The sequence below is a fragment of the Ctenopharyngodon idella genome, chromosome 21 (assembly GCF_019924925.1).
Source record: "Ctenopharyngodon idella isolate HZGC_01 chromosome 21, HZGC01, whole genome shotgun sequence".
Classification (NCBI taxonomy): Eukaryota; Metazoa; Chordata; class Actinopteri; order Cypriniformes; family Xenocyprididae; genus Ctenopharyngodon; species Ctenopharyngodon idella.
This window is the reverse complement of record NC_067240.1, coordinates 13,779,310-13,803,761: the sequence shown is the minus strand read 5'-3', so window position 1 is coordinate 13,803,761 and position 24,452 is coordinate 13,779,310. Positions and strand designations below refer to the sequence as shown.

The following is a 24,452-nucleotide window of genomic DNA, read 5'->3' as shown; positions in this document are numbered from 1 at the left end:
TAATTTTTGAGGGGGTACTGCTTCCCTTGCCTCCTCGGAAAAAACGCCCCTGGTTAATACATACTATGTTCATTTGTCCAAAATTCTTCGAAGGCAATATAATGAGGCTGAATACAGTGTTGTTAGTGTTAACTAATACTAAAACTATTTTAAAAAGTTTTCAGCAATTGAAATAAGCTGAAATAAGCTGAAATAAAATTAAATATAAAACTAACCAAATGAAGTTGACACACTAAAACAGAAATGAAAATGTATTAAAGCTAAATAGAAATAAAAAAAAATATAAAGATGACAAAAACGCAAAACAAAATTACTGAAATAAACACTAAAATTGAAAATATAAAATAACATTAATACTCATTTTAATATACAATATATTATTTATAATAAATACTATAATAATATACAAGTAATATTAAAATGCACTGGCTGACCGTATTATGGAAAAGTCTTCTAGAATGTAACTTCTCTGCTGAAAAAACATCCTCAACCAGCCTGAGTGGTTTTTGGCCTTATGATGCCTTCAAATGGTTCCTACACAAGCAGCTCACTATAGGTAACCTACAGTCAGGCTAAACTATAGAAAACCTTAATAGGCTCCTCTTGTCACAGGTGCCAAGACAACACCATTTGTCTCTAGCATGGAATACATCAACCTTTATTTGACAAGCATTTAGTCTGAGTTTTTTTTTTACCTTCATAGCTAAAAAGCCTGAAAATGGATATAATATCTTAAAATCCTTAAGTCCATTGTCTCCCCTGTTCACTCGTTAAACAAAGGACCCTGAGACAAAGACGCTGACAGAGAGAAAGAAAAGATATTGTTTGTGTGTGAATGCTCTCTTCAGAGGAGGGTTTTTAGTGGTATGCCTGTGGGTTGGTAGCTATTATGGAGTATTGTATGTGTGTGTGTGTGTGTGTGTGTGTGTGTGTGTTTGAAAATAATGTCATTTATTACTCACCCTCATGTCGTTCCACACCCGTAAGACCTTCGTTCATCTTCAGAACACAAATTAAGATAGTTTTGATAAAATCCGATGGCTCAGCGAGGCCTGCATAGAAAGCAATGGTACTCTCAAGATCCATAAAGGTACTAAAAATATATTTAAATCAGTTCATGTGAGTTCAGTGGTTCTACCTTAATATTATAAAGCGATGAGAATATTTTTTGTGCGCCAAAAAAACAAAATAACGGCTTTTTAACAATATCTAGTGATGGCCGATTTCAAAACACTGCTTTGGAGCGTTATGAATCTTTTGAGTCGAATCAGTGATTCGGATCGCGTATCAAACCGCCAAACTGCTGAAATCACATGACTTTGGCACTCCAAACCACTGATTTGATTCGTAAAGCTCCGAAGCTTCATGAAGCATTCAAGTGTTTTGAAATCGGCCATCACTAGATATTGTTAAAAAGTCGTTATTTTGTTTTTTTTTGGTGCACAAAAAATATTCTTGCCGCTTTATAATATTAAGGTAGAACCAATGTACTCACATAAACTGATTTAAATATGTTTTTAGTACCCTTATGGATCTTGAGAGAGGAAGTATTATTGCTGTCTATGCAGGCCTCGCTGAGCCATCGGATTTAATAAAAAATATCTTAATTTGTGTTCCGAAGATGAACGAAGGTCTTACGGGTTTGGAATGACATGAGGGTGAGTAATAAATGACATTATTTTCATTTTTGGGTGAACTAACCCTTCAAGAGGATGGGTGAGCTGACTGATTCATGCGCAAGGTCATATGTGTTATAGCTCAGCACTCCAGCCACCTCTGTGAACACACACACACTTTTTAATCACAGACCAAAATGGCACCCAAGGGGCAACCCTCTCTTGCGGCCAGGAGTTTTGTGTGTGTCCCCGCTTCTTTCACATTATCTCATGTATTGAGAGTTCACACACTAATATGAGTCATACTGATTTTGTCTTGGCCAGCTTTGAAAGATAAGACAGATTGGACTGCCAGACCAATCACAGAATCAATGAACACAAACTCAGACACCAGTGAGCCCACAGTTTGGATAAATGACCGTCTACCACCCATTCCACTGGCTCCAACTCATAAAACACAGTCTGTCTTCTCTTCGGAGAACGGAGGTGACAAGAAATGGCAGGAGGGGAGGCAGAGAAGGAAGCGGGTGGGAGTGAGGAATGGTAAGTGGTTAAAAAAGTGTGATCAAGGACCCAAGGGGGAAAAGAGATTGAATTATGAAGCAGCTGCGGAGAACTGCATTAAAGCTCCTAATGGCGTTCACTCATTCAAAGTGATTTGTGGCAATGTCTTCATTCACGTCAAACATGGATAGAGTAAGAAGCATTTAATTTTTACAGTTCAGGGACAACAAACAACATGTCAATGTGTGAAATTATTAGGCTCCTCCTTGATGTTGATTGATTTACAGTCAACATGGAATCAAAACTGGCACCATTTACTTTCTTAATACATTTTCTTTGCCTTATTGTGCATGGCTCATCCACACATGTTATTCCAAAGAAATGTTGACTTCAATTATAACCTGGATTAATGGCCACAGGAGCTACTGTGGGTGCAATTCAGATGCCCCGGACTGCCACTTCACTGGTGTGTTTTAGCAAGCTTGAGTGCGAATGAGATTCTGGGTCGGGCATCGTTCCAGGAGTGAGTGAGTGAGAGAAAGGGATAATTGACTTGGACAGGCTTGACACTTAGTATGCCCCTGGGCAAGACAGGCGCGGGGGTAGGGGGGAGCATCACATTCCCAGCATCTCTGGGATTCGAAATGTTACAGATAGTTTTTAGGAAGCTGCAATGTATCATTAACTCAGTAATGAAGCAAAGGAAAGCCATCATGATGCTTCAAGAAGCCTGTTGGTGTCTGTTTCCCCATAGCCAGTGAGGTTTTACAGATCTAATGTGTCCTTGTGAACTAACATTGACACTTTATGGTTGAAAACAACCCTGTCAAACAATTCTCAGAAAAACAAAGTCCAAAACAAAAACTGTAATTTAGTTTTGGAATTTCTGTGTCATCCGGTGATGGATGACAGACCTCCATTATGGATGAACGCCTCAGGCTGACCTTTCCTTCTGCCTTGGCTTGACAGTAACAACGATTATTGATTATACTAATGATGAATTACCAACAGTATGTTACTGATCAACATATATTGCTCAATAACAAGCAGAATCATATATTTTTTTTAATTTTTAAAATGTATCAGCATCTTGCTGAGCATGTATAGACTATAAAAAAAAAGACTAAAGGAAAGATAATATCTCATGTGTTTGCAAATAACACTAAAGCACATAACCTACATTTAATGGAATGCATGGCAATTTGTAAGGAATTATTAGTCATTTAAGCAACATTTAGGCAGTACTAGCAAGTGTTTAACAACTTTTTTTCTTACACTACTATTCAAGATTGGGATCAGTATAAGATTGTTTCATGTTTTTGAAAGAAGTCTCTTTTATTTACCAAGGCTGCATATATTTAATCAAAAATATAGTAAAAACAGTAATATTGTGAAATATAACCATTTTCTACATATGTTTATAAAGTAATTTATTCCTGTGATGGCAAAGCTGAATTTTCAGCATATTACTCCAGTCTTCAGTGTCACACAATCCTTCAGAAATAATTTTTAATATGCTGATTTGCTGCTCAAGAAACATTTATTATTATCAATGTTGAAAACAGTTGAGCTGCTTAATATTTTGGTGGAAGTCGTGATATATTTTTTCAGGATTCTTTGATGACTAGAACGTTCGAAAGAACAGCATAAAAAAATAATAAGAACAGAAAAGAAAATTATTTATAGTTTTCTGTACTCCAAAGCTCCATCGGTAAGGTCATTTTGACTAAAATGTAGCTGAAACAGCAGAGCATAGCGCAAGGAATACTAAGGTCACAAGCTTAATTACCAGAGAAAATGTATACAGTAGAAGCATGTATTTATATTATAAATGTAAATGGACTTACTTTAAAATGAACTGAATATGTTCATTTTTAAGGGTCTGTTTTAAAGGTTCAACAAAGCAAAATCATTATCTTTCCAACCTGGAATCTGCTTAAGAACCTCTTGGGAACCTGGGAATCACAAGCATTGCAGGCCTCCTGTTTATCTCATTCACTTTGCTATCTGCTAAATGAATAATCATAAAGTTCTAAGCACTGACCCCGGGTCTTTTCCAGTGCACATGGCCAATCCTGTTACCCAGGTAGAAGAGAGAGTGGTCTATGGCTGGAAACAGTGGGTCCTCAAACAGCTCTCCACTCTGTAGACACTGCCTCTTGAGGGTGGCGTAATGCTGCCCCTCGAAGGCCTTCACGGAGGAGAACATCTTTCAGCCTACAGAGGGACAACACAAACACAGAGAGAAAGAGAGAGAGAAACGCCAATGTAAAACAGATTCAGTGCAGATACAGTACGTGCTCTCACATTTGTGCGTATGAGTGCATGAATTTCTAGCTTAGTGTTTGTTCATTGTCTGTATTGCTCACAAAAACAGCACAAATTGACTGAAATCATCTCCAGTTCTGTAATTACTGGGTGGCGTTATGCACTTTCTGGAAGTATGGAGAACAGGTTTTAGTAGGTTGGAAACAGGTTAGCAGCATCAAATCTTTTGATTGAGGCATTTAAACAATTAGTTCACTTTAAAATGAAAATTACCCCAAGCTTTACTCACCCTCAAGCCATCCTAGGAGTATTTCTTCCTTCTGATGAACACAATCTGAGTTATATTAATAAATATCCTGACGCATCCAAGTATGAAGGTCAAGAAAGTGCATCCATCCATTATAAACGTACTCCACACGGCTCCAGGGGGTTAATAAAGGCCTTCTGAAGCGAAGCGATGTGTTTGTGTAAGAAAAATATCCATATTTAACAAGTTATAAAGTAAAATATATAACTTCCACCAGACCGCCTTCATTGTTCGACTTACGAAGAAAGTTTAAAGCTCTCTCAGTTCAAAATGCTTACGCTACGACCTACACCTTCCGTATTCAAATTACGAAAAAAGCGTAACTGATGCGACGTCAGCTGTACTTTTTTCATAAGTTGAATATGGAAGGCGGTCTGGAAGCTAGATATTTTACTTTGTTTTAATTTGTTAAATATGGATATTTTTTTTTTATACAAACGCATCGCTTTGCTTCAGAAGGCCTTTATTAACCCCCTGGAGCCATGTGGAATATGTTTATGATGGATGGATGTACTTTCTTGAGCTTCATACTCATTGGTTCCATTGACTGTCATTATAAAGCTTGGATGCATCAGATATAACTCCGGTTGTGTTCATCAGAAAGAAGACATATACACCTAGGATGGCTTGAGGGTGAGTAAAGCTTGTGGTAATTTTCATTTTAAAGTGAACAATTCCTTTAAGCTAACTAGATGTATAGAAATATTTTTGATCAAATAAATGCAGTCTTGGAGAGAATAAGAGACTTCTTTCAAAAATATTTAAAAAATCTTACCAAGCCCAAACTTTTGAACAATACTATGTACCCTAAATGGCAAATAAATGAAAACAAACTCTAGCTTTACACAATGGTCAGATGGTCTCTTCCTCTCTAAGTGGGCAAAATAAGTTGCACTGTGGCCCAAACAAAGTCATAAGTGCACCTGGCCAGACTCCATGAGACTGACAGAATCTGAAAATGCAATTAGACTTGACACACAAAAGATATACGATCACAATGAAACTGCTTTTTAGAGATTGATTGGAAGGAACACGTCCCTCTAGTCTCGATAATCTACAGGACACACTTACTCTGTCTGGCAGGAGGAGATGAAGTCAAGCGGCAGGAACTGTACCTTCAAAACAACCATGTTACTGTGACCCGGTGCCGCTTTAAATCCAGGTTGAACTGGAACGTATCATTACAGAGTTGTATTCATCTCAGAGACTGGTAGAGTAAAAGCGATGCCTACTGGGATGAGTGTGTCGGATTAGCACCCCTCTTCCACTGACTGGGGAATACCTTTTTTTGACTGAATGAGTCTATAAGAGCTATTCAAGAGTTTGAAAGTAGTTCAGATGAGTGAAACTTGAGAACATCTTATCCAGAGACGCCACATACAACACACCGTATCTGTTCAAATCTTCAGAAAAGGATCCTTCCGTCCATTTCTTTGCACATTTCCGACGTCTTGTCTGAAATGCATGGGCAGTCTGTCAATCACTGATCTCTCAGAGGCTAGTTTCGAGAGCCGAGCTGCAGTGAATTATTCATCTTCACTCCCAGACCTTCAGGAAGATTAATTATGTCTTCAGCTTTCTGTCCATTCTCTTTGCACTAATGACAGAAAACTCTAGCTTATGTCATTCTACGGCCACATTTCCACTTAGAGCGGCTCTGCAGTGAAAATGTAAAGACTGGAGTTTTTGGATAATAACAGCTTCATTATATGGTCACGCAATATCAAGTTACAAAACGTAGGATGAAGCTTCCCCCATATCTTGGTGATCTCGTTAATTGGCGATGATAATAATGACATCATATTTGCATGTTATAGAAACAACAATGATAAATTATGTTAATTAAAGGAATATTCTGCATTCAATACAAGTTAACATTAGCTCAACAGAATTTGGAGCTTTGTTATTGTTAACTGAAATAAAATAAAATTAAAATATTATATGTTTGAGATAAAGTTCGAGATAAAGTTTGAGATAACTTAAACCTAAAAAAATTAAACCAAAAAAAGAAATTGAAACCCCCCCCCCCCCCCAAAAAAACAACAACAAATATAAACGACAAAAAGCGCATACAAATTACAATATAAAAATAAATGTCAATCAAAATGTTTATACATACTATATAAATAATATTAAAATAACACTGATTACCACATCAAATAATTTTTCTGTTCTATTAAAGAAAAACTAAATCGATGATACACTGAACAATTTAACGTGAAGCTTATTACTTATTGCTGTTTAAAATTATCCTTTTTAAAGTTTACATTTACATTTATTCATTTAGCAGACAATTTTATCCAAAGTAACTTACAATTGAGGAATACAACAAGTGATTCATTCATCTTTAAAATGAAAATTCTGTCATCATTTACTCACCCTTATGGTGTTCCAAACCTGTAGGAGTTTCTTTCTACTGTTGAACTAAAAAGAAGATATTTTAAAGAATGTTGGTAACCGGACAGTTGACGGTAGCCATTGACTTCCACAGTAGGAAAAAAATACTATGGAAGTCAATGGCTACTGTCAACTGTCTGGTTACCAAGAAAAGAAATACAGGTTTGGAACAACTTGAGAACTATCCCTTTAAGAAAACAATAAAGATGAGAAGTGCCAGTAATACAAAGTTTCAGTCATCGTTCAGGATAGTACAAGCTAGAACAGGGCGGGATTAAGGAATAGTGAAAGCATCTCCTCTCTCTCTCTCTCTCTCTCTCTCTCTATATATATATATATAAAATCTCCAATGTTCTGTAGGCAAGCAACAATGTCTTGAACTTGATGCGAGCCACAACCGGAAACCAGTGCAGAGAGATAAACAGGTGTGACATGGGCTCTCTTGGGCTCATTGAAGACAAGACATGCTGCGACGTTTCCAATCATTTACAGAGGTTGGAAGTCCAGCCAGAAGAGCATTGCAATAGTCAGGGTAGAAATGACAAGGGCCTGGATGAGAAGCGGTGTTGCATGCTCAGTTAGGAAAGGCCTGATCATCCTGATGTTGTGCAGTGCATGATCGTGCTTTTTTTGCAGTGCAAGTTGTTTTAAGGTTTATGGTCATGTCGACAAAGTTGTAAAATTGGACATAACTGTACACAGCAAAGGATAAGTGTTTTTTTCCCCTACTGAAACTGCATCTTAAAGTTTACAAATTTATTTTCATTGTAAGTGCCTCATTACAAACCAGATTTTTTTCTTTTTTTTTTCCTCAAGAAGATGTGGTAATAAATTTTTGTGGAAATCAACATTAAGCCACAAATGCAGTTGACTAAGCTTAAAGGTGCAATAGGTGATTTTATACAGAAACATTTTTTGTTATACTGGTTGAAAGTCTCCTCATATCCGGATAGCAATCACTATGTTAAACGGTCTAAATGTATTTTTATAAATATATATCATCTGTGGAAGGCATAGGACCATAAAATGTTCATCCAATTATTATATTCGGTCCGAATGAAATAATACGATGTCCTACCTGCCTGTCAACGTATGTTTTTACATTCCCTCGTGCACCCTGTTCGCGCAGACATCATACGTCATTCATGCTATGTGTTTATACAGACAGACCTCAGTCACAAGCAACACAAACAAACAGCAGACACTTTTTCCGAAATCAAAACAACGAGCTGCATTCAAGCCATAACTAAAGATGGCAACCATTTACGTTCTAAAAGGAGCTGTTCACGTCCTCAGACTGGAATTATGCGTTTCCACATCAACAGTATCAACACCGAAATGAATCTGCAGCAGTCAGGTACAAGTTCTCTAAGTTGTTTACATTCATTATTATTATGATGTTATGTGCTTTGAGACATGAGGTAGTTTAATGCCGTCTCTTGTGACACTTTGCCAAGAGCAGCTGTGTGCGCGCGCATTGTGTTTTGGAGGAGGCGTGGCTTTGGACGGCGATTTGCAGGGAGGGTGGGATCTTAAGCTTTCAATGCTAGCAGGCTAACGTTAACATTTTCCAGATAACCTACTGCACCTATAACTTGCACTGAACCCTGAATTTTCCTTTGAAATTCTTTATAGCATCTCTTTTTTTTTAACAGAGGACTTGGGGGTTCGTGACTAGGGACTGGTTTGGTACTGGAAACGCTGTAACTTGGATGTACAGTACACTTGACTGGAGCACCTGGGGAAATGAAAACACTGCAGTTGGACAGCCAGCACGGCAGATGGTGCCTGGCCTTGTCTCGTGACTGACTCGTGACATCAGTGTGATGTCCACCACACAAGCAAACGGTCTCTCCTCTACCTCCTGACAAGAGGAAGCACATAGGCAGTGCTGATGCTTGCAAGTGGAATTCACACTTCAGGGTACCAAACAGTAGAACTGAGGGATCAAAGCAGCAAGAATATTATGTGATTACCATATGCATCTGTTCAGAAGACTTTATGAATTGTTTAATGACAGATGTAATGTGCCAGTTGACAGATAGATAGAGGCCTTTTAACTCTCTCTTACACCCAACTTATACACCGCTTGCTCATAAAAGTTTACAAGCGGGGTAGTGGAATGATGTGGTTAATGGTCTCAGCTCTATTAAGCATTACGCTTAATAAGAAAAAAAACGACCCAGAATATTGAGTTCCTGAAGAAAATGCACTGTATGAATCCCACGGGACAGCAAGGCCAACATGGTGCACTACCTACTGAAACTCCTACTGTGGCAGTAGAAGGAGGGGTAGAGTAGGTGGTAAAAAGAGTGAGAGCACTAGAGAGGATAGCTGGCAGAGAAACAGTGCACCAAAGAGCTTGATGAAAACCCCCTCCCCTCTCTGACAATCACCATTTCAGGGTATCCCAGCTGCGTCACTGCAGCCACCTCATGAATACATGTAGTATGTCATTTCACCAACCATACAGTACACCTAGAATAACCCCAGCACACCATGACTCAGATTGTGCCTAAAAAATGTATTGCTGAATCCATCACTATTGCTAAGAACAGTGTTGGATGGGTTACTTCTGAAATGCAATCTGGTACTGATTACAAACTGAATGACTAAAATTATTATCAATACCATAATATGAAATATTACACTTATAATCTCAACACTTCTTGATATTTATTTGGTGTCACAAACAATAATTTTGTACTGTTTTGACATAAATACACATAAAAAGCAGAAACGTCATCAACATATTCTGATATTATCACATGTTTTGATAAATGAATATCGTGCATTAAGTACTAATTAACACACTTTCCATTAAACATTGAACTAGTTTGACTAGTGAACTAGTAATGTTTACTAGCCCTGCTGGAAAATACAATTTGGTGGTTGTTTTTAAATGGCGGTCGTTATTTGGAAAACTGTCCCTCTTTCTCTTTTTTTAGCTAGTCTAATGATCATCATTAGCTGGTAAATAAACCAGCTACTTGTTGGTTATGACATTTTTGGTGGTTAAGCTGGTTTATAGAACATGGTGGCTAGCTAACTATTTAATGACCAGACTGGACCAGCTGATGACCTTCTTAGCCCAGCTAGAACAGAACTAGTTAGAGCAGTAAATTAGCCAAATTCATTAGCCCCACTGGAGAACCAATCTTAAAATGGTAGCGGTATTTTGGGACATGGTAGCTGGTTTCTAGGCAGTCTAAGATGATCATTATCTGGTAAACCAACTTGGACCAGCAACAAACATGCAGCTAACAGTTGGTCATACCAGTTTGAGGTGGTCAGGCATGTTTTTAGAACATGGTGACTGGTAAACCAGCTAATGACCAAATGTGACCAGCTAATGGCAATCCTAGACCAGCAAGAGCATAACTAGTGAGCTAGTTAGAGAGGTAAAGTTTACTACTAACTAGTGAACTAGTTAGAGAGGTAAGTTTACTAGTGTTTTGGGACATGATAGCTGGTTTCTAGTTTCTAGTCAGCCTAAGATTGTCATTAACTAGTAAATCAACTTGGACCAGCAACAAACCAGATACTAATTTGTCATAGCAGTCTAAGGTGGTCAAGCTGGTTTTTAGAACATGGTCAACCACCTGACCAACTAATAATGACTAACTAATAATCTTAGATCAGCTAGAAACCAGGTACTAAAAACACAGCTACTAGTTGGACTTCATAATAGGGAGTTAACTAGTCTTTTTACAATATAGGTAGGCCTATAATGTGGATGTATACTTTTTGAAAAACAAGAATTGCTTCGCACAATGATATATTGGACTTCTAACTAATTTATTACCATTGAATCTAATTCATAAAAAATTTAAAATGTAATGTAGTATAATTACAAATGCTTCATCTGATTAGGTCAAACAGATTACATTACTACCCAATATTGACGGGACTGCACAATAAGGTTTTACGATTCAAACACAAACATGTCATCAGATGATTTTGTTGCATTAGCCTACAAGTTCTGGGTTAAAACCCGTTATAAGGGTTACCGATAACGAATGAGGGACTGTCAGACCGGTGGTCAAACTTATCTTGACAAGAAACCCAAGGCGTGGGGGCAACTAATTAACGACGTGAGACGGAAAGTGATTTCCTTTCCTGTTCGAGAATAATTGGGCTCTGCTTCACCCGAACGCTCCGAACAGATGCAGTGGGCTTCCAGTTCACACACTGTCTTTAAGTACATGACAAATAGTGCCTGGATAAGCCGCGAATCTCCATCAAATAAGAGCGCGATATTATTTTTTCGCCGCTGCACGCGTCCCGTCAGGTGGCAAGATATACCTCTCGCGCTCAGAATTAACATAAATCAGCGCGCTCATCTCGTTTGCACGGATAATTACAGTCTCGCATTCTAAACCGTGTCAAATTCGATTTGATGTCACATACTGCTAGTGTAATAGATCAACACGGCCTCGCTGCCTATGAAATAATCCGGTACCTGAGCACAACTCCAGTCCCACGGTGGCGTCTCTCTCTCTCCGGTCCTCCCGGGATCCAACGACGTTCTTGCGGTCCCGTGCAACTGAGGCTCTTCTCCGAGCTCCGGATCACTCTCGCGCGTGTCTGGGAGGGGCCTACGAGCGGAGGGGGGACTCCTAGTCTGAGCATGTGCGGCGGGGTAGACACCAATGTATGCCCAGACACACACACACACACACACACATACACTCGATGACAATAACACTGTGATTGCAATAATGAATAAATGATGCATTATTTGTTGAAATAGTGCCATTATTCAATAGCATTAGCGTGTAACTCAACATAATACTATTCTTGCAGTACTATAATCAGAAGCTACTGTCCATCTCCTCAGCACCATGGACAGCGGCAGTGTACATTTCTAACTTGCCACTAGGGAGATAAACAGGGACACACTAAGCAGAGGCTGTGAGCTGATGGGTAAAACTACCGAGGAGGAAAAGACGCCTGCAGTTCTCTGCAATAACATACAATGCTGGGGATAATTTGATTACCAACAAGAGAATTGGTCTGAACTTTACATTTTCTTAACACAATGAAAGGCACATGTTGTTTGCGATTGAATGTTCAGAGCTAGGTTAATTTGATAAGCTAGTAGTGGTGAACCCAAAATAAACACAGCTGGATGGCTTTTTCAGGAAGTAAAGTAATATGTTTTTGGCATCAAAAGTGATGAAACATAATTAAAAGATGCATTTAAGCTGCCCAAGATCGCTGACATGCATCTAAATTAGCTACACAGAATTCTGCTCACTTTACTCCTCTATTTCTTCCAAAGTTCATTTTTATTCATTTCATAGATTTATGAAGTAAGGCAGGGATTTGTCAGAAATTTCTCAGCGTGGTGTGTGTTGAGATCTAGTCAGACACCCAGCAGGCCAGGCTGGGCAATGAGCTGAAATCAGATATGGAATCCTCCAAAGGAGCACTAGTGTCTAAAAAAACGTCCCAGAGTGCACTGGGCGTGGTCGGCTACGCCATGTAGATAAATGTGTTAATGTCCGTCTCATCCCGTTTGATGTACTTTTGTTCTATCAGCCACTCAATCTGCTCTTTGATCATCTTTTTCTGGGGTAGAAACATGTTCTTTAGGATCTCCACCAGCTCCGTCTGAAGCTGGGCATTGCTGATCCTCTTCCTCATCTTCATAATCTGAATGATAGCTTCCTGTACAGAGTGAAGAAGAGGAGTTTGGTGACAACTGAGGTTTCTTTCAGTGTTCGCATGTCTGAGAAATGTCTAGACTGAAATGTTTCTCATGATTTTGATTTCAGCTTAAATGTTTGAATTTTGCTTTGTATACAAGTATAAATTGCCTGCATATGAATATCTTTACAAAACATTTTCATAAAAAAAAAATTTAGTATGATTTATAAGATATTTTCATCATGGGGACCAAAAAAAAAAAAAAAAGCCCCCACAAGGTCAAAAATCTCTGGTATTACCATCTTTTGGGGGGGGGGGGGGGGGGACATTCATTGACACAATGCAATCTCTAGCTCCTTACCCTAACTTTACCCATCACAACTAAGTGCCTAACCCAAATTCTTACCCTAATATAACCTTATCCCTAAAACCAAGTCTTGTCCCTCAAACAGGCCTTTAAATGAATCTCAGAAAGTGAGGACCGGCCAAAATGTCCTCACTCCGCTGGTCTAAATCTCAAACAGACAGACAGACAATGTGGCATTGACAGGTTCCATAACTTCAATACCTGTGTGCGTAATATCCTAAGTTGCACTATGCCCTCATTTTCTTCTTCACGCATTCTCTCTGTGGTGAGTTGTAATCGACCAATCAAATTGATCTTGCCTCTTTTCTGGACCTTTGAGTTTTTTCTGTGCAAAAGAAATCATTTAATTGAACTTAGGTCTCTTGAAACATGCAATTAAAAGAATAATATAGCAGTCCAGCAATATTTGTAATAAATTAATAGATAACCGTTTATGTATATACCATTAAATACCGTTCAAAAGTTTGGGGTCAGTAGGATTTTTGTTTAACAAAATGAATTCCTTTCAGCAAGGGTCCATTAAATTGATCAAAAATGATGGTAAAAACTTTTACATTTTGCATTATATTTCAAATAAATGTTGTTCTTTTGAATTTTGTTCATCAAAGAATTATGAAAAAAAATCCACTAAAAATGAAGCAGCATAACTGACTAATAAGAAGAAATGTTTCTTGAGCAGCGAATCAGTATATTAGAATGATTTCTGAAGGATCATGTGACACTGAAGACTGGGGTAATAATGCTGAAAATTCAGCTTTACCATCACAGAAATAAATTACATTTTAAAATATATTACAGTAGAAAATAGTTATTTTAAATTGTAAAAATTTCATATTCACTGCATTTTTGATCAAATAAATGCAGCCACGGTAAACACAAGAAGCTTAGCGACCACAAATTTTTGAACAGTAGTGCATAAAATGTGATGAAAATATACTTTCTATGCGTATTATTCAATAACACATATTTTAAAGTATTATTTGAATTATTCAACATTCTTCATCAGATGCAACCAGTGATGAGTGTCCTTACATTAAAGAAAACTCTTGATTGATGTAAAATACAGTGCCTTCTGCAAAGTCTTTAGGAGAGCCCACCACAGGTTCATATGACAGCACCTGACGCTTTAGTTTGGGGAAAGCTACAAGAGACTGCACATTTAAAAAAACAACAAACAACCGAAAGTTAATGTCATATCAGATCCTTTCATTTTCATTCAACAGTATCAGATCATGCTCATCCCATAGCTAACAGTGAATTGTTTAAACACAGATTGGGGAAATGCCATCAAAATAAAGACTCCGTTACCCAGAGTGTCCGGCGCAGCTCAGCGTCTGGAAGTTCCGTGGCTAGTTTCAGATTCTCAAAGCTGATCCTCTCTCTTGGCCTTTGGTTCCAGGCAAACAACACAGCTAACTGGAATGTCGTGACTTCTAAATCATACTGTCCAACTTCATTCTTGAATGTGATCTAGGGATAGAAGAGATGAAACCAATGTTGACCTGTTCCCTTGACATGACAGAGAAAATGTCAAATGTCAAATTTGAGACAGAATCTCCAAATCCCGTGTAGCAAGAACACTGACATTTCAAAGACTAAATGAAAGTTTACAGCAACACAATTCACAGTAGAAGAGCTTGTGAGTATCAAAGTTCAGTGATTTTTACTTGGGCCAAAACCACAAGTCTTACTCAATAATTAGAAATGGCCAAATTGTTCATCCCCATTACACGCCATTTGTTGTTAGGTTGATAAAAAGTTTTAAAAGTTACATTTTTAGCCTGGTCTACCTCAGCGCTTATAAATATAAAAATAAATGAGATGGCCAATCAAATCAAAGAAGGCAGGCCTTAATGTTCACAGAAGACGAGTGACCAACAGTAATGTCCAATGATGCAAACTATTCATCTTAATTATGAAATTTCACTGTTTTGAATGATTCAAAACAGTGTGTTTTGTACCAATGACAGTACAAAACACACAGACACACAACAAATTAGTCTTCACGGAAAGCATCTGGTTTTGGCTCTCGCTTATTTTCACAGGAAGTAGAGCATGCCGTAATAGAAAGGGCTGAAGCTGCCACTCACAATTCCATTGGACATCAGATGGTGCCAGTGTAATTTTCTGCCACTGTGATTTTTCTTGTAAAACTCTTCGACTTCAGGAATAAGATCTTCTAGTTCGGTGGGCAATGATACAAACACTTTCTCTGAACTCCGAGACCATGCTCCCGCATTTAAGATCTTTATATTGACAGAGTCGGCTGTAGTGTGAAGACATAAAAAATAATTAGTTCAAATGTACAGCAAAATAGTTGAGAAGCATCATAAGACAGACATATCCGACCTGGTAATGCAAGTTTGTTGTGTTTATGCATTTCTTTGAAGGATTGATTTAAGTCTTCTGATACTTTGATGTCCTGGAACATTCTGGCAAGCTTGTTCACGTAATCTGCTGGCATTCCAACCTCCTGTACACACAGAAACACAAAAATCACTTAAAGGGATAGTTCAGTGAAAATTGTGTCAACTTTACTCACCCTCATGTTGTTCCAAACCTGTATGAGTTTCTTTCTTCTGTTGAACACAAAATATGATATTTTAAAGAATGTTGGTAACCAGATAGTTGATGATAGCCATTGACTATGGAAGTCAATAGCTACTGTCAACTGTTTAATTACCAACATTCTTTAAAATATCTTCTTTTGTGTTTAGCAGAAGAAAGAAACTCATACAGGTTTGGAACAACATGAGGGTGAGTAAATGATGACAAAATTTTCACTTTAGGGTGAATTATCCCTTTAACAGAGATTCACTAAAAAAACTTTCATCAATAATCATAAGTGTGCTTTTAAGCCCACTCACCCTGAGCCACTCTACCATGTTCTCTTCAATCTCACTGTCTGCAGAAATGTCAAGAATAAGCCTGCGCGTCAAGTGCGCTTTGTGGTACCTCATGAAGACATCTTTGTTCTGAACATATTTTAGAACCAAGAGCTGCAATCAGTACATAAAAAGAAATAATTAACACATTGGATCTGATTTGGCAGTTGTAAACCAAGGTGTGAATAACATTTGGAAAAAACACAGCTACACAAAAATACACATATATTTAGTGGTCACTCTACCCACTCACCACTTCCTTCAGCTTGGCCTCTATTTCCTCTGAGGTGAGTTTCTTGCTCAGTGGAGTCTTTCTAAGGAGCATATCACAGTAGTTGGCCAGCAGCTCTGGACATTTGGACTCTGGTTGTGTTTTCAGACCCACACTGCAAATAATCCAAACCAAATCCACAGTAATTATAATATACCCCAGAAAAAAGCAATTTTTCAAAAGATATATATGTATATATTGAGATGTCTTACCCTTTCTGTTTTAGAGGGAGCTCTAGTTTAAATATTGTTGCGTCATTCACTACTGCTTTGTATGCCTGTGTAAATATACATGTAAAATATGGAAATAAAATAAGAATGAAAAATGGAAACCAACTTCTTTCCACTTCACTTTTCAGCATGTAAAAAAAAAAAAGAAAAAAAAAAAAAAAGAGATACACTATTGTTTAAAAGTTTGGGGTCAGTAAGATAATACTGTAAAAACTGTAATATTGTGAAATATTATTACAATTTAAGATAATAGTTTTCTATATATTTTAAAATCTCACTGACCCCACCTTTTGAACAGTAGTGTATACATTTATAGCAATTAGCATATATGAATATATTGTAATATTATTTTATCCAATAAAAATAAAAATATTTTTAATAACATTAATAATAATTACAGTGCTCAGCGTAAATGAGTACACATAAATGATGACAAGTAACATTTTAAACAATATCTCAAAGAACACAAAAACAAATTTCCAAAATGTTGACAAGACTAAGTTTTATATAACATCTGTTTAACTTATAACATGAAAGTAAGGTTAATAATATAACTTAGATAATATAACCCCTTCCCATTTCATGCTGTCAGCAATGGCACCACATGGAAGAGAAATGTCACAAGACCTGAGAAAGAAAATAATTTCTTTACACCAGAAAGGTGAAGGCTACAAGAAGATCAGCAAAGCTTTACTTATCAGTCAGAATAATGTAGCAAAAGTGGTACAAAAATTTAAAAAAGATGGAACTGCAACCATCTCACAGAGACGTCCAGGTTATCCACGGAAGTTAACACCTCGACAGGAGCGTCTTCTGATGAGAAGGGTTGAATAAAATCGGCATGCAAGTTCACTGCAGTTATCTAAAGAAGTAGAAAGCCAAACTGGGGTGGCTATTTCCCGTGACACAATACGGCGTACACTGCAGAGGAATGGCATGCATGGGTGCCGTCCACGAAAGAAGCCTCTCCTAAAGCCCAGGCACAAAAAAGCCCGCCTAGAGTTTGCCAGGGCCCATGCTGACAAAGATGAAGACTACTGGGACTCTATACTCTGGAGTGATGAGACCAAGATAAATGTTTTTGGAACTGATGGCTTCAAAACTGTATGGCGTCGCAAAGGTGAGGAATACAAAGAAAAATGCATGGTGGCTACAGTGAAACGTAGTGGCAGTGTCCTTATGCGGGGCTGCATGAGTGCTGCTGGTGTCGGGGAGCTGCATTTCATTGATGGCATCATGAATTCACAGATGTACTGCTCTATACTGAAAGAGAAGATGCTACCATCACTCCGTGCCCTTGGTCCTTGTGCACTTTTCCAACATGACAATAATCCTAAACACACATCTAAGGCCACTGTTGGATTTCTGAAGAAGAACAGTGTGAAAGTGATTCAGTGGCTCCTGATCTGAACCCAATCGAACACCTAATTCTGAAGAGACAAGCTGAGCATCACTCTCCATCCAGCATCCAGTCTCTAAAAGAGGTCATTCTTGAAGAATGGAAAAAGATAGATGCTGCAAAATGTCGCCAACTTGTTCATTCCATGCCTAGAAGACTTGGTGCTGTCATTAAAAATCATAGAGGCCATACAAAGTACTAGATGTAGTAGTTTTTGTTGTGGGGTGTACTCATTTTTGCATCACCCTAATTTGAGTAAAACTGAAAAATGTGTAATCTAAGTTATATTATTAACCTTACTTTCATGTTATAAGTTAAACAGATGTTATATAAAACTTAGTCTTCATTTAGTCAACATTTTGGAAATTGTTTTAGTGTTCATTGAGATTTTGTTTAAAATGTTGAAGTCTTTAATAGAGAATGGTTTGGATTAAAGGTTCAATTTTTTTTTTTTTTGAGACTTACTTTATCCCTGGATGTTAGGAAACGTGGGTCATCTTGGAATGCTTCCTTAACTAATTTACTAAAGCGGTTAAACAATGTTAGGAGTTGCTCGACATATTTTTCAGAGTCCTGCAAAAATAAAACATCAGTAAGTCATAGAGAGCATTAATTAAGAATTCTGAGAAACAGTTTGGAGTCATATTATGCATATTAGGGAAGTGCGCCATGACTAATTTCCATAATGTTTAAACTGAGGTTTTATAACCGACTAGTCGACTACTCTAAGAAACCCCCAGAAAACAGTCAAAAACAGTCTGTATAAGAGATCCATTTGAAATAGCCTACTTAGTCTATAAATCAAATAGTCAAATCAATATCACCATTTTGAATTCCGCTGAAATATAATCATATACAGCACCGGTCAAAAGTTTGGATTTTCATCAGCCATTACTCCAGTCTTCAGTGTGACATGATCCTTCAGAAATCATTCTAATATACTGATTTGATACTCTCAATGTTGGAAACAGTTTTCCTGCTCAATATATATATTTTTTAATAACCTGTGATAACCTGTGAACAAGAAGTTAAAAAAGAACAGCATTTATTTAAAATAGAAATCTGTTGTAACAATATACACTACCATTTAAAAGTTTCGGGTCAGCAATATTTTTTTCTTTCTCTTTTGAAAGAAATCAATACTTTTATTCAGCAAGGATGTGTTAAATTGATAAAAAGTGATAGTAAAGACTCATGTTGTTAGAAAAGATTCTATTTTGAATAAATGCTGTTCTTTTAACCTTTTATTCATCAATGAAAAAAGTATCACAGGTTCCAAAAAAATATTAAGCAGCACAACTGTTTCCAAAATTGATAACAACTGAGTATCAAATCAGCATATTAGAATGATTTCTGAAGGATCATGTGACACTGAAGACTGGATGAAAATTTAGCTTTGCATCACAGAAATAAATTATATTTTAAAGTATATTAAAATAGAAAACCATTATTTAATTTTTTTCTGTATTTTTGATCAAATAAATGCAGGCTTTGATGAGCATAAGAGATTTCTTATAAAAACATTAAAAAGAGAAATGTGTCCAAACTTTTGACTGGTACTGTACATGCGCTGTGCTTGCCTTGCATTATGATCATTGTACATTAAACTTAAGCGTTCACTTAATCAGCTTTAGCCAATATAGACATATTTATTAAAATCAACTGAATCATAGGCCAGTAAGTACAAACTAAATATTATAAACAGAATTCCTCAAATAACAGTTAGTTAACATTTAAAGTTAACAAGTTAACCCATGTCAAGGTATTGCACCCAACGCTTTAACGTGTTTGGAGAAAAAAAAAAAAAAAAAAAAAAAAAACTAGTATTTCCAATGTCAACTAGCAGCAGCGGTTTCGTTTAGTCGACTAGTCTTACACATCCCTAATGCATATGCATTAAAATATCACACACACTCACAAGGAATAATAAAAATGATTTTTCTAGATCATTCATTGATTGCACTAACAACAACTGGACTCATGTACAGGATCCATGATGCAACTGTCAGATAAAGAAAAGTCTTTACTCACTGAGGTAATGGTCTCCGCTGAAGCCACCATATCAGCCAGACCTGCGTTCATGATATGATCCTCCAGGTCCTTCAGCATAGGCTCAATCCCACTGGGCACTTTATCCATCAGCGAGAACATGAGGTGCAGCTCTGTGGAAACACACCAACAGCAGAACAAACACAATTCAATAATATTAAAACATATGGAAACAGTACAAAAAATATGAAGTTCCTGTATTTGAAGCTCTAAAGCCAAAAAATTTACACATAAATTAAACCAAATACTCCCGTACAAAAATTGGGGATTTCCTTCCCTTTACATATAATAGTTGTATGCTGTTATGTTTGTTTACAGTTGAAATGGGTTGGTGGACTTAGTGATTAGCACACAAACACACAGATGGTGGGATGGGTGGGGAGGTGTTGGCAAGATATAGATGGGAACTGTGTCCCATTGCCAACCTGAACTTGCTGAGCCTTTGGTGCCAGAGCTCCTGCCGTACTCACTCTCTGTCTCGTTCCGCTTGATCATTCCTGGACATTCGGCTAGGATTGTCTCTTTGAACGACGTCACCAACGCATTCACACAACACTCCATTAGCTGAATGAACGCAAAAGGAAAACCGAGCACTCGATGTTAGTATGCCAAAAAGACAAGTGCACAATACACAAGCATTATTTAACAATGAGGCACAACAGGGTTCTTGTTTTGGAGCATTTTTGGAGCAGGAAACACTCACTGCCTGGACGGAGTTACATTCACGTCTGGTTTCCAGATATCGAAGTGCACGCTTCTCCTCTTCTCTTAACTTGCCATCTGCCTGTCAATCAAAAGCATCACCTGAGATGAACAACTCTTAAATATTGGGACACATAATTATGACACTTCAGAAATGTGCTGTGATTACCGTTCATACACATAAACTCTAAGGGTAGAAAGCTGAAGTGTCAACTAGAGTCAATTAAAACCTTGAAAAATATTGATATTCTACAACACAGGAAAAACTGCCACAACATTAAGGGCATAAAACCTGAACAGTTAAGAAAATACTTTGACTATGGTCAAAACAATAATAACAATAATTATAACAATAATAATAAATGATCAATATTATTATTATTTCTAAGACAGAATTACATTACTATTATAAAACAACAGCATTGTTAAATAAAAAATAATAAGTATATTTATAATTTTACTTTACACTATTTTTTTTTTTTTTTACTTTACAGCATTACCTTACTTGCTTCCCTCAAGCTTTCATTTTCGCAGAAAACCAAACTTTCTCATTACAAATCTACTGAAACGCAGTAATTATCTCTCCACAAAAATGTTGGAAATCACTTGAAAAAAAAATAAAAAAACTATAAAGATAACTATAACGATGACTATATTAGCATCCATAAGCATGGGCTGCAGTTTTATCATCTGCCACCCTAAATGTTTAAACTCTTTAAAGCAGGATGGATTCTGATCAGCTAAAAAAATTGCTCTGAAAGTGATTCCAACAATATTGTTTCTCAGTGCCATTACTGTTATGGTTGTGGTATGGAATTATTTATATTTAGAACGATTTCTAGAACTATATCATTGCTGTTAGCATCCTTGGTGTGAACGGGCCTTAAAGGGAAATGAAAATTCTGTCATCATTTACTCACCCTCATGTTGTTCCAAACCTGTATAAATGTATTTGTTCAGTTGAACACAAAAGAAGATATTTGAAAGAATGTCAGTAACCAAGCAGATCTCGCACATTGACTACCATGGTATTTATTTTTCCTTCTATGTTAGTAAATGGGGGGCGAGATCTGTTTGGTTACCGACAATCTTCCATATATCTTCATTTGTGTTCAACAGAACAAAGAAATTTATACAGGTTTGAAACTACTTGAGGGTGAGTAAATGATGACAATTTTTTTTTTGGATGAACTATCCCCTGTAAAAGAACACAGTGATGCTCTAAAACAGTGCAACTGACTATAGAAATAAATGCAGATAATGAGTACTGAAAGCATTTCAAATATTCAGACTTGACATGTTATTTTTGACAACGCTAGTGTGATTCAGATTTTCCAAATTTAGGCAGGGCAGCAGTTTGAAAATACACTCACATATTTCATATAGTTCTGAACGCCGTTCTGCTGCAGATAGGAAGGTGCTTGTGTCTTGTAGAACCTCTCTGTAGAATCTAGATATGCCTTCTCAAAATTCTCTCTATAGATCTGGAGCTTGTCATCAGTGTTGGAACACAAATTCACTGTGAGACAGAGCAGAAGACAACAGTGTCCATCAAGAGAGGTCCATCTGGACAGAATCTGAGTGGCTTAGCATTATGAAAGCCTTACCATATGACTCGCGCACTCCAATGACAAGCTGCGAGTCGAACGCTTCTCCTAATCTCTCAGCATGGACCAGTTTCATAGCACTGTCCTGGAGTCGGTTCTTTATGTTACAGAATATAGACTCGTTCCATGTGTCTAGCATAAGCTTTAGCAAAAAAATAAGGAAACAAATGATTAGTATAGATGTGCTGTGCATGTATTGTAACAACTGCATTTAAATGATAATATAGATTGATGTAAAGTATATGGTCAAAATACGGAAAGAGAAAAAGCCACCTTTCTAACAATACTGTCTTCAACGCTGGACTTCTTATTGCTCCCCTGGTTGCCCAGCAGGGTGATCTCTAACTTGCAGAAAGGCTTAGGTAGAATATCACACTGTGTGAAGAACTTCCTCCACTCCACAATGTAGGCTTTAAGCAAAGCCGTGTCGTCCTGGTGACTGAGTACTCGCTGAAGTAGATCAGAAAGAGTAAGAATAGACTCAGCATGCATTGATTACAAGACTGGGATTACAGGAATAGGGTTTATTAATTTCTTCAGAGATATTTTAAAGATTATCTTCACTTTATTATAGGTGCAAATGCGGTATACCGTACGTACTGCCTGTGCTTGCTTGATGAAATCTAGGATATCTTCTTTTAGTGCCTGGTGAATCTTTGCTGGGCCTTTGTCGTCCCATAAACACACTGCATGGACGTCTCTGCAAGTCAAACACGGGAACAAGAGAATCTGACTGTACTCATTGTGCAACAATCTAACCTACGGTTTAAAATTTGTTAGTCCTAGTTGCTATTATTGGCCATCAGACCCAAACAGCACCATCAGTTAAATAAATAAAACACCTCAGTCTTGTACAGTAGTACACTGAGTTCTTGATATTTCTGTCAGCATCAGCTATGTTTCATCGATGACAACTTACGAGAACAAATCGAACCACTGCTGCTTAGTAACTGACTCCTGACGGAGTAGCTTCAAAACAATGGGCCGCATCAAATCCCATTTGTCTTCAAACTGCAGGGAGCCTTTATTCTGAGAAAGGAGATCCAGGACAATAATTGTTATGGGATTTATGCATTTAAAAAAACATTACATTTCATTTATTTTACTTTAAGGGAAAAATTCAAACAAAACACTAACAGAAGGTACAGTGCAATATTATATATGTAAATAAATTATTACAGCTTTATCATTAGAGACAAGAGGCACCAGGTGAGATTCGAGCTTGACATAAATCAGATACACACAGGCTGAATTAAACATAACATTTAGATGATCAACTTTTGGTTAGCAGTTTTATTCAGGACAAAAACATATCTATATTTTACATTCTCATTATCCACACAATGCAGCCCCATGATAGCAGGAAGTTTTGTGGTTGAAGGTTGTGCAGTGAGGAGAGACATCCTAGAATAGAGCTCTGAAACCCTAAACATTATAACTATAATAGCTCAAAACCTCACTAGCTACAATGAACAACTCGAACAATGTCGTTTCAAATAAACGCGTCGTGTTTAGCGATCTGATTAGAAGCTGTCAGTCACCGGGTCATAGGATCGCTGTCATAACACTATTGGAGACGCAAACGATGCAAAATATTCTCACATTAAGGGACCACCTACCTTCAGTAAATGAGACGCCATGTTTCTTCAACTTGGTCCCCGTGCAATCTCGCGATGTTTGAGGAGGTTTGGTTGCTAGGGAGCATTGCGACAGACTGCATCAGCAGCCCTGTCTGATACTGCTGTATAGCTTTTGTCTATTCTGTACATACTAATTTACACAAACTAGAATTTATTTTGATTGTTTTTATCATCATGCTATTAAGTAGAGCCAGTGTGATAAATATTTCACAGGAATAGTCACATTTAACCTAGCAGTGTCAAACGAATTGTTCTGTCCTTGAGGGTTTAGTTCTCACCCAAATTATACTAAGGAGTAATATCTCTGAATCGTAATAATGGTGATAATAAGGGGCCAGCAGGCCGTATCGAAGGACACGAGGAGTTCTTTCCCATAACAGTCTGAAGGCCGACCAGCTGCAACTGTATAGACGTTTTGAAATCACAATTCTTATTAATCACCGCTAGAAATAAATGTAACAGCTCAGTTACATTATGGTTATTATTACAACATGTCCATTAACAGACTATTAATCTTTAAAACCACTTGAGTAAATTTCTGATCGATTTAGGATACCT

General features: G+C 37.3%; 2 protein-coding genes across 5 annotated transcripts in view; both read right to left on the bottom strand.

The window, feature by feature from the left end:
• The window catches only part of capn5b (calpain 5b), a 38,213-nt gene extending 26,003 nt beyond the window's left edge, over positions 1 to 12,210 (bottom strand). Inside the window, exons 1-2 of the mRNA XM_051877362.1 lie at positions 11,555 to 12,210; positions 4,165 to 4,337 (exon numbers count right to left, since the gene is read on the bottom strand). Of these exons, the coding sequence (XP_051733322.1) occupies positions 4,165 to 4,329 (165 nt within the window). The 5' untranslated portion in view covers positions 4,330 to 4,337; positions 11,555 to 12,210. The remainder of the gene's footprint in view (positions 1 to 4,164; positions 4,338 to 11,554) is intronic.
• Positions 12,211 to 12,364: 154 nt separating this feature from the next.
• cul5b (cullin 5b) lies at positions 12,365 to 24,405 on the bottom strand. 4 transcript variants are annotated; one of them, XM_051877359.1, is made up of 19 exons: positions 23,874 to 24,405; positions 23,174 to 23,283; positions 22,855 to 22,954; positions 22,528 to 22,704; positions 22,255 to 22,396; positions 22,021 to 22,166; positions 20,649 to 20,729; positions 20,371 to 20,509; positions 19,928 to 20,058; positions 18,362 to 18,469; positions 16,480 to 16,544; positions 16,250 to 16,382; positions 15,979 to 16,110; positions 15,461 to 15,584; positions 15,202 to 15,377; positions 14,420 to 14,581; positions 14,144 to 14,262; positions 13,313 to 13,436; positions 12,365 to 12,765 (listed from the first exon to the last, which is right to left on the bottom strand). In XM_051877359.1, exons 1-19 carry the CDS (start codon positions 23,892 to 23,894, stop codon positions 12,571 to 12,573), a joined length of 2,385 nt encoding a protein of 794 aa, XP_051733319.1. In that variant the 5' UTR covers positions 23,895 to 24,405; the 3' UTR covers positions 12,365 to 12,570. The 4 variants fall into 4 exon arrangements, with proteins under 4 accessions (XP_051733319.1, XP_051733320.1, XP_051733317.1 ...); XM_051877360.1 differs by having other exon boundaries at positions 20,416 to 20,509; XM_051877357.1 differs by lacking the exon at positions 23,874 to 24,405 and adding an exon at positions 23,580 to 23,780.
• Positions 24,406 to 24,452: the final 47 nt, after the last annotated feature.

Excerpts from the sequence above, each read along its gene's own strand:
- cul5b (XM_051877357.1), bottom strand. The coding sequence starts at position 23,687 with ATGTTTAGGGTTTCAGAGCTCTATTCTAGGATGTCTCTCCTCACTGCA. Across the intron at positions 22,167-22,254 it reads TGGAGTGCGCGAGTCATATG|TGAATTTGTGTTCCAACACT; the intron begins GTAAGGCTTTCA and ends TCTGTCTCACAG. Across the intron at positions 14,582-15,201 it reads ATCTGATGTCCAATGGAATT|ATCACATTCAAGAATGAAGT; the intron begins GTGAGTGGCAGC and ends TTCTATCCCTAG.